This window comes from Brassica oleracea, chromosome C3 (genome assembly GCF_000695525.1).
Source record: "Brassica oleracea var. oleracea cultivar TO1000 chromosome C3, BOL, whole genome shotgun sequence".
Taxonomy (NCBI): Eukaryota; Viridiplantae; Streptophyta; class Magnoliopsida; order Brassicales; family Brassicaceae; genus Brassica; species Brassica oleracea.
Genome location: NC_027750.1, coordinates 6,486,063 through 6,496,260, shown reverse-complemented (window position 1 = coordinate 6,496,260; position 10,198 = coordinate 6,486,063). Strand labels below are relative to the sequence as shown.

General features: G+C 34.7%; 2 protein-coding genes across 4 annotated transcripts; one reads left to right on the top strand and one right to left on the bottom strand.

The window, feature by feature from the left end:
• Positions 1-332: 332 nt before the first annotated feature.
• Positions 333-4,395, bottom strand: LOC106329392 (diacylglycerol kinase 4). The gene is made up of 10 exons (XM_013768036.1): positions 3,785-4,395; positions 3,565-3,702; positions 3,407-3,492; positions 3,239-3,326; positions 3,007-3,165; positions 2,872-2,942; positions 2,712-2,789; positions 2,525-2,612; positions 2,328-2,444; positions 333-732 (listed from the first exon to the last, which is right to left on the bottom strand). The coding sequence occupies exons 1-10, from the start codon at positions 4,247-4,249 to the stop codon at positions 574-576; spliced, it is 1,449 nt and encodes a 482-aa protein (XP_013623490.1). The 5' UTR covers positions 4,250-4,395; the 3' UTR covers positions 333-573.
• A 253-nt stretch (positions 4,396-4,648) lies between these two features.
• On the top strand, positions 4,649-7,553 carry LOC106329393. 3 transcript variants are annotated; one of them, XM_013768039.1, is made up of 11 exons: positions 4,649-4,746; positions 5,034-5,129; positions 5,225-5,311; positions 5,383-5,510; positions 5,623-5,719; positions 5,807-5,884; positions 5,957-6,182; positions 6,265-6,488; positions 6,584-6,667; positions 6,857-6,903; positions 7,372-7,553. In XM_013768039.1, the coding sequence occupies exons 2-10, from the start codon at positions 5,034-5,036 to the stop codon at positions 6,863-6,865; spliced, it is 1,029 nt and encodes a 342-aa protein (XP_013623493.1). In that variant the 5' UTR covers positions 4,649-4,746; the 3' UTR covers positions 6,866-6,903; positions 7,372-7,553. The 3 variants fall into 3 exon arrangements, with proteins under 3 accessions (XP_013623493.1, XP_013623492.1, XP_013623491.1); XM_013768038.1 differs by lacking the exon at positions 7,372-7,553 and having other exon boundaries at positions 6,857-7,034; XM_013768037.1 differs by lacking the exon at positions 7,372-7,553 and having other exon boundaries at positions 6,584-6,717; positions 6,857-7,034.
• Positions 7,554-10,198: the final 2,645 nt, after the last annotated feature.

The window sequence follows — 10,198 nt, the reverse complement described above, 5'->3', positions numbered from 1 at the left end:
ACGGTTTGAATTGAATTTTTCAAGACAATTAATACAGCAGTAAAAAAAGTAAACAGAGAAGTTCAAAGTAAAAATTTTAATTTAGTCTACTTCACAAGATCATACTAAAATAGGATCGAAATTAGCAAATAAAAAAATAACATTTTCGAATTGACTCGACTGAGTATAATTCATTTATGTTTGTTTCGTATGGAAGAATTTCATAAAACCGATCATAGTACATAAACGATTTATTAATAGTAAAAATGTTTTACCCCTTATATATTAGTGGATTTGGTACTAAAAGACACTACTGAGAAATTGCAAGTGGTTCGCACGTACAAATAGCAATTAGTACTTTTATGAAAGTTATGTCCTATTGATCCAATCATATATGTTCTTCTACGAGTGTCCATCTACTCATCATCCACTCCAAAATCTTAGTTACTTCTTGTCTGAAACCAGCCTTGCCAATTTGGTCTTCTTTAATTATTTCGTAGTATACTTGTTCATATGTTTTTTATGTGGAAGTGGTCATTCACAATTACAGTGCTGACATATATGATAAGAAGTGATTAGTTTAATATAAACAAGTCAATCTCCTTTGACGACCAAAGATTGGTGAGGGACTCTCTTGATGTCAACAAAAGTAGAGTAGTCTTTGCTCATTGGCTGTTTCCATGGCTCCCCATCCATTTGCATAAACGCATCTTTCCATTCTCCTCCTCTTATCTCTAGCCGTATCGCAGCCGCCTGTTCGTAATAAACAATTTTCAATCATCCAAGTTTCATGACCAATAAAAAGTAAAGTAAAAACTATCATCTAGTTCCTGTCCCAGTCCTAGACGAGATTTGAAAACTTATTTTCTAAATAAGAATGCATTCTTATATGAAATTTACTATTATATATGAGAATAAAAATCAAATATTGTCCGGTCTTACTTATATGGGCTATAAGATCACAACTAACGAGGGTAATAATGGAGTTTTTTAAGTGGTGGGTCCCATTTTTTTTTTTGTAAAAATAGGTGATAGAAATGATGAAATAATGATCGATTTTGGTTAGTTTCTTGCACTGTTCGCGGGCTCTACTGACACGTAGCGGTCCGCGATTGGTGCGTTTTTAAATTTTTTTTTTTAAAAAAATATATATATCTCTTAAAAACCGTGCACTACGGTTTTAAAGTTAAAAATGGCCTAGGCCTGGGCAAAATAACCGGAACCGAAGAACCGAACCGAAACCAAACCGAAATATCCGAAACCGGAACCGGACCAATACCCTAAAATACCCGAACGGTTCCTATATTTTTATATCCGAAATAACCGAACCAAACCGGAACCGAACCGAGAACCGAACGGGTACCCGAATATATAAAAACATTAATTATATATACATATAACATCACTAAATATATATTTTTAATTTAAAATTCTATTAAAAGTATTTGAAATAGTTGAGGATAACTAAATTATTATAAACTATCCAAACTACCCGAAAGTATCCGAAACTATCCGGATAGTTTTATCCGAAATATCCAAAATAATCCGAAATATCTAAATTTTTTAATCTAAATCATCCTAATTATTTGATATTTTACCTTAAATAACCAATATTTTATCCAAATTATCCGAGCTACCCGAACTATCCGAACCCGAACCGGATCCAAATGAGAACCGAACTTTTTTCGGATATTTTCCGGTTCCTATATTTACTATCCGAACCGAACCGAACCTGAAACTATCCGAACCGAACCGGACCGAAAATAGGTCAAGTACTAAATGGATCCTCTAGCCCCTATCCGAACTATCCGAAACCCGAAATACCCGAACCGAACCGAACCGATACCCGAAATGCCCAGGCCTAAAATGGCCTATGGTCGGTCCATATGGATAAGGACCAGGGGCGAAGCCACAGCCAGCACAATGGGTGCATGTGCACCCCCTATTTTTTCAATTTTTGTTTATTTTGTAACGTAAAATGGTAGAAAATATTAGCTAAGAAAGAAAACTCTCTTTATTGCACCCACTAATTTATTTTATACGCTTTGATGCACCCAGTAAATTTTATGTCTAGATTAGCCCCTGATAAGGACTAGTTCAAAATTGGCTAATATATTAGACCTAAAAGTCTAGTCTAGTCTTGAGACTTGAGAGCCTAATAAAAGTTAGCTTGTTAACAACAAAGCAATAATAGCATGTTTGATGGATCCCATCCGTCTTGGTTATGGGGATTGGTATTATATGTTGTGCACCGTGCACGTGGCTGGTCCTGACCCTAATTTATTTCATAATCTAAAAATGGATCCGGTTCTGACTAACCGGATTCGGGCTATACCAAAAAGAAGTACCTGTGCAATGTGTTTGGCAGAGATGAGTTCAACCATAACGAAAGAAGCATGCCATCCTTGCTTTAACCCAAAGATCTCAAGAAGCCCATCATCGGCTTGAGCTTCCACAAAGCCTCTCTGTTACGTACAGCCCAAACAATCGTTAATAGTGTGAATTATGAAGAAGAAAAATGAACTGAAAATGAGATTTGTTTTACTTTCTCAAGATAGTCTTGTTTGAGATTCCCCCATGGGTTTCTTCCACTTCCATAGCTATGTAGATTTAATGCAACCACTGCTCTTACACTATTCCAAAACAGAAAACAAAAACAACAGTTTTATTAGAAACCCAATTAGAATGTGTCTCATTTGTGTTCTTGTCTCATAAATATTATGTAGAGATACCTTTTGGGAACTGGTACTTTCTCCCACTCGGATGAGTCTAACTTTTTGATATGCAATGTCATTATATTCTTGAGACCCCTAAAATCCCAAAAACACAAATTAGTTTAAACCCCATGATTTTGAGGTTGGAACATATGTTGTTCTTGTATTCTATAAAGACCTTAAACCCGGATCATTTGTGCAATGCGTCATGAACCAACCCTGAGAGCAACCATAGCCTGAATATATAATCTGCAACAACAAAATGTTAGATTCCTTTCTAAATAATCAAACTCTCATTAGATTTGGTATGTACCTTATTGGCGATAGGGCCATTCGCAAGGTTAGGCTTTTCATTGCGCAAATGGTGAAAACCGTAAGCCACTTGAGCATCCATACCTATACTAAAGTAATTGTAGAAGACTCCTTCATATCCGTTCCTGGATGGAGGAAGCTCTCCCTCTATCTCCAAACTCTGCCACAACAAAAAAAATTGACTTATCAACCATATTCCATCATAATTTTTTTTGTACAAATAAAAATCAAACCTGGTCAATGATACATTCTTGTGTGGTCTTTAGAGAATAAGGAGGATCCTCTATTTCCCCAGAAGGCATTGTAATCAAAATATTCCAACTACATTAATATTTCAAACATTAAAACATAAAGCAGACAAGAGATTTGTTCATATCATGATTTTATGTTACTAATCTTACCTATCTAGACGGCTTACTGGAGCAATACTTGCCCTATAGAGTGTTCGTTTTATGGCAGACTTCCATGCAAATGGGAAAGAACCTCCCTAAAACACCATTACAAATGTAATAAGAACAGAGCTTAGGAGACAAGTAAAGACAATTAAGAACTCTTTTACCCATCCGAAGCTTCTTGAAAGATCGTTTCCAGTTCCGAGTGGCATTATAGAAACCGGAGGAACAGGTTGCCGGTTTTGTACATTGAGTTCACCGAGACATCCTAGAACCCAACCAACAGTTCCATCTCCACCTGCAACCTGTAATAAAAGTGATCAAACAAACCATTGGCAATTAAAAACTTTTAAATTAAAATAATTAACAAAACTAAATTAAAGTTACCACAATCCTCATCCTCTCACGAATCTCTTTAGCACATTCGTCTCCTCGTGCTGCTAACACCTCTAAGCAGCCCAAACCATATCTAATAAACTCGTTAGGCTTCACTTCCGTTAGATCAAACACCTGTTCTTCGCTGATGAGATTCTGGAGACGTTCTTTTATAAGTGGACCTTGACGACCACCGCTTTTGGGGTTAACGAAAACCATCAGAGGAACCTCCGGCGTTAGGTAGGAGGAGGAGGAGGAAGCGGGGGAGGAATCGTCTTTACGGAGGATGCAGTCGCGGATGGCGAGACGGAGGTATTTGGGAAGCATAACTCTTTGACGAAGCTCTGCTTTAGAGACCCTTATGCTTGCGAGGTTGACAAGTTGAACGACCTTCATCGCTCCGAAGGAATCTAGCGATGAATGTCGTGGAATCATCCTCGCCGTTAATGAATCTCCACTCGACGACGGTGAGTCCATCTCTTATCTCTGTTTCTGGATGAAACCACTAAAAAGATTGAAGCTTTTTAATCTTTGTGACGAATCTATGGAAGGGGTATGGAACTCGATGACGAATCGATCTGGGTTTGTGCGTACGTTTGCAGACGACGAGACATGAGGAAGATACGAAGCTTTGAATGTTTTTTTGTTTGTTTGTTTTGATCAGAGAGGAAGAGAGGGAGAGATTTGCTCTGTTTTTGACCGTTTTGTTATCGACCGTTGAGCTTATTTTCAGGATTAATTAATAAAATAACATTTGTCATTCCCACCAGAGTTCGTTAACTGTTCGTTAGGAGTCGTTGTCTTTATAGGCCCAAGTGAAGCCTAGTAATATTGGGCTTTTATCTGGGGCCGTTTTAAAAAGCCTGTGTATTTAGTCTGTTATTGCAAAGGAATGTCAATGGCGGATCTGACACTGTCATTACCGAACAAGAAGAGTAAACTCAAACTGAAACAGAAAGTCCGAAACTTTTAAGGTAAGCTTCTTCTCTTGTCTTCCTTTAGTATGCTTAGGTCTCTTCGGACACTTGTAGTTGTGATTGCCGTTGACTTTTTTTTCCTGTTAATGCCATTGGTTATTGGGAATTGGGATGTGAAGTTATATAGTATCTGAGATCAAAATATGTGTTGATAGTTTAGAATAAGTTTCCAGTTGATCGGATCTGGAAGCAAGAACTGTTAGTTTGGTGATGAAACAACTTACCAATGATTTACTCTTTTTATAGATAATGTTTGATATAATTGTGTGAATTGTATATTTCAGATGACAGTGACAGATTTCAAAGTGGTGCTAGAGACATTGACATTCCCTGCTGGTTCAGCTCCCTTCAAGAGTTGTCATGCATCTACCATCGTTGAGGTTAAGACCACTACAAGTCTCCACTGTTATTCTAGAAGTTTTAGTGATGTATAAACTTAGGAGTTTTTTTTGTATATATATTTTTGTTAAAAAAGGTTGAAGAAGATCACTTTTTGGCTGCTTATTTCGGAGGTACGTATGAAGGAGCATCTGATGTCAAAATCTGGTTGCAGCATTTCAAGGTAAGATTACATAGTCATAGTGTTGACTCTTGAGATCATAAATATGACTAAACAGTTGATTGGTTTCTCAGGATGGTCAGTGGGAATCACCGGTTATTGTAGATGAAGAGCCAGGCGTTCCAATGTGGAACCCTGTCTTGTTCAAGCTTCCTTCGCAAGAGCTCTTATTGTTCTACAAAATCGGCCAGGAGGTTCAAAAGTGCTCAAAAAAATAATATCACTAGCTCTCACTTTTACAGAACACAAGTCTCATTTGCTTGTTTCATGCCTTTGATTTGTTTTTTTTTTTCTTTTTCTGGTGGAACGCTTAGATGGAGCGGTTGCATGAAACGATCATATGACAAAGGTAGAACCTGGACCAACAGAGAACAGCTTCCTCCAGGGATTCTCGGACCCATTAAAAACAAGGTCTCCTTCTTCTTGTAGCTTCCTTTTGATTTCAACCTTTTGTATTTGCTTAGAGACTCTTACCTTCCTTATTTTCTCTTTCTTCAGCCTATTCTGCTTGAAGACGGGACTCTCCTATGTGGATCATCCGTTGAAAGCTGGAACTCATGGGGAGCGTGGATGGAGGTTTTGTTTCAACCTTCCTACATCCCTCTGAGCATGCTGCATTGCTTTTAACGCTGAAACGTGTGTGTACAGGTCACTTCAGATGCAGGTAGATCATGGAGAAAGCATGGCCCTATATACATTCAAGGAAAGAGTCTTAGCGTGATCCAACCGGTTCCATACCAAACCGCAACTGGGACATTACGTGTTCTGCTCAGATCATTTACCGGCATTGACAGAGTCTGTATCTCAGAGTCTTCTGATGGTGGTGAGAATTGGAGTTTCGCAACAACGACTGTTCTCCCAAACCCTAATTCAGGTTTCTTGAAACCCAAGCAATTCGTTAAACAGAAAGTCTTGGCTTTTAGGTTTTGATTCATTTATGAGTTATTCATGGACAGGTATTGATGGAGTCAAGCTAAAGGATGGTAGGCTAGTGCTTGCTTACAACACCGTATCAAGAGGTGTGCTCAAAGTAGGTGTTTCTTTAGACGATGGTGATTCTTGGACCGATGTTTTAACGTTGGAGGATACTCCGGGAATGGAGTTTTCGTATCCGGCGGTTATACAAGCCGGAGACGGGGATGTCCACGTCACTTATACGTATAACAGGACACAGATTAAGGTATGATTAAGACAAACTAATTGTGATTAACAAAAAAGAGGTTAATGAGTTTGGTTTCTTATTATTCAATCACTTTGAGTGGTCTCTGTACGCAGCATGTAGTGCTCAAGAGTGCGACAGATATTGATTCAAGCTATACCGGAAACACTGAGAAGATGGTGGAGGACTCGTGGGTTTGGGTTAGTGTCTGAATCATTAATGTGGAATTGGACATTTTCTTTGAATAAATGTAAATAAATTAATTTAACTCAAAAACCAATTTTTACAATGGTCGGAAACTTGTTTTTGAAAATATTGATCGGGAATTTGAAAGATGCAAATTTCTTAGTTATTTAGAAGCTAATCATGTCTATATAACACTTTTGCAGAATACATGAGATTTCAGCTCGTGAGTTGATCATTTGTTGGCAGCCTGTTATGTATATACGTAAACACATCTTTTGTATCATTCTCGATCAGGTTCAACATCTTAACTCCATGTCGTCTTCTTCTACGGGTCTGGAGAAACAATACCATCATGCCATTGAGCTGAATACCCAGACTTATGTAACTTCTAACTCAGTTATATAACTTACCTTTAAAAATAAACAAAATATACGAAACTATGGAAATGCCGTATAAACAAAAGGAAAACTTTTTCTTTCAGTTACAAAAAAAAAAAAAAAAAAAAAAACCTCATTTTACAAAATATTTTTAACTGTTTATAAAAAAAGAGATGAGATAATTAATTATTTTTAATAATTAAATTATATTAACAATTAGACTTGGAATATTTCGATGTTTAGTACAGTTCAAAAAAAATATTTTGATGTTTAGTAGTATTTTTGTTAAATAGTATATTTAGTCACTATTGATTTTACAATTTTACAAATCTATTTTGCAGTAAACATGTAATTAAAGTTTAGAGATCTAGAGTTTAGCAATTCAGGCGTCAGGTCTCTCTTCCCCAACGGCGATGGAATAAAAAAAATGTTACTAGGATCGTCCATATACTTCCTCGACTCTTCCCATCAACTAGTTGCATGTGTGATAATTTTCCAAATTGACAAGAGATCATCTTTTTTTTTTTTTGGAACACGACAAGAGATCATCTATTCCTATTAGTTTCTCAAAAAAAAAAGCATCTATTCTTATTAAATAAATTAGACAATCAAAGTCGTCCTGTCACACTTTCTATATTGGTATAAGAGATTCTTTGACTTAGATAATCTGAACATTGAGGAATCCGTAATAAGCATGCATGCGTACTACTTCAATTTTGAAAACCTACTTTCCTTTCCTTATTTCTGGAAATAGTTAAGAAATAATAACAGTATTAAAAGCCCATCAGAGAGAAGAACAGAGAAAGAGACAGGAGCTTGACAATGTATTGTCACATCTCAAAGTATGTGATGATTACACCTATTTATGCGTTTGCAGCTTTTTCGTTGTACTCCTCTTTCATGTAAAGGGCGATTATATACAATTAGATTGAATTGCAGTAATCACTCACCCGTATCTTATGTTTGAGAAGAAGATAAAAAGCTTATTAGCGTTCATCTTACAAAAAGAAGTATTTCCTAAAACAAATATAATATTCTTTTTTTTTGAAAAGGTAAATATATATATATATATTAGTCATGTACATTGCACTATATATATGTGTCTTTTTGAGAGAATACAAATATATTAGTATTTCTTCAACTAAATACTATCAGAATAGAAATATATGCATGTATAATGGACGTTATCACTGTGTTGATTACTACACAAGAGAAGGTAGGGAAGGACAAAAAAAACCCTATGAATCTCCTGTCTAGTTTTATATAAACAGAAGTATTTGATTAATTTTTGAACTAATTCAATGTATTATAATAAACATGACTGATATTGTTTTTTTAAGCCATAAATTTGTTACAAGTTTGATGAAGACATTTGACAATTGTTTGGCGGTCTTGTGTCTTTTCCTATTTTCTGAAAATGGAAACCCTAAATTTCTTAAATGCTAATATTCCTCCCATTTCGTAATCCAGACGGCAAAAAATGTGACAGAAACCAACAGTCTCAGCTAAAAGTAAAATCTTAAAACCGAGGCATATCTTGATAAGAAAAAGGTGCAAACTATTTTGGAAATAAATATTTTTTTTCCGTCAAAATCTCAATCTGAAATCTTAAAACCTATTTTTCGTCAAAATCTCAAACTAAAATATACTAACAAACAAGTTAAGAAAGCCAGTTCAAAAAAAAAGTTAAATATGTTATTTAATATTTTTGCCTAAGGGTTAAATATGTTATTCAAAACACAGTCTTTACGATTTTAAAATGTTTCTCAACTCGAAATTCGTTTAACGTGTGACTTCGGCTATCATTTGCATGGGCACTTGTGAAATTAAATCTTTATATATTTTAGACTCTCTCACTATTGGTGAAATAAATTATCATAAACCGATACTAGGGGTGGACATTTTATCCGTTAAATTTGATTCGATTCGTTATTCGTTTCGATTCGATCCGAAAGTTTTGGATATCCGTAAACTTTCGAAGCAAATCAAATATTAAAAATCAATATTCGTTAAAATCGAAGCAAATCACAAATATTAAAATTTTGGGAAGTGGATATCCGATCCGATCCGTCAATATATAAATACATGTCTATCTTGTTTATATTTAAAATTTTTAATGTATAAAATTATATAATTATTATTTTAACATATGATTTGATAAAGTCTATTCACATTATTACTTATATAAAAGTATTACATAAAAGGAAGAGAACACATTTATGACAATTATAATTTTTTCTTAAGTTTTGTGTTATTATAATTGTTAGCTAAGTTCAAAAAATAACAAAATATGTAGATTCATTACTTGTTTTAATTTTTATCATATATATCATGCAAAAAAATTTTACAAAACAAAATTATATCAAAATTTTAAGATTATTTATATTAATCAAAACATATGAGATATCCATAAGTATTTGTAAATACCCGTAAATATCTATTTATTTTTCGGATATCCGTATTTTTCCGAAGCAAAACAAATCGAAAAATTAGATACCCGTAACATACAAAATAAATCACAAATACTTTAAAATCCTGGATATCCCATCGGTGCCCTAACCTTAATTCTAATTCTAGCAGTGATTGAAAATGTGACATACAAAGCCAATCACAAATACCTTTAAAAATCTGGATATCCGATTCGTGTCCAGGCCTAACTGATATGTCATTTTTTTTTTTTTTTAGCAACCAACCGGTATATGTCTATAAGAGCAAACTTAACGGGGACGTCTCTTCAATATTTAAACAAATAAATATAGTTATTTTATTTACATTTTTATTAAGCAATTTAATTTTAATTTTAAAAAGCCATAAAGCCACTAAAAAGTAGCCATATGGACATAGCGTCGGAAGTGCTCTGATAGTAATTAATATAGTACTAGGATAAGATCCGCGCCTTGCGCGGAATTAAGTTATTATTTTTATTATATTTTGGAGAATGAAACAATAGTTTGGCTTCATTTGGATTAGGGGTGTTCAATCCAGATATCGGGTTGGTTTCGATTCGGTTCGGTTTTTTTCGGTATTTTGGTTAGTAAAATATAACTACTATTCTAAATCCATATTTACTTTGACTTTAGTCTTTCACATACTTTTGAAAGATTTCAACTGGACAACTAAATTGATCAGCCAATCTTGTTGCTTTAAATCATTAGTATATATATATAT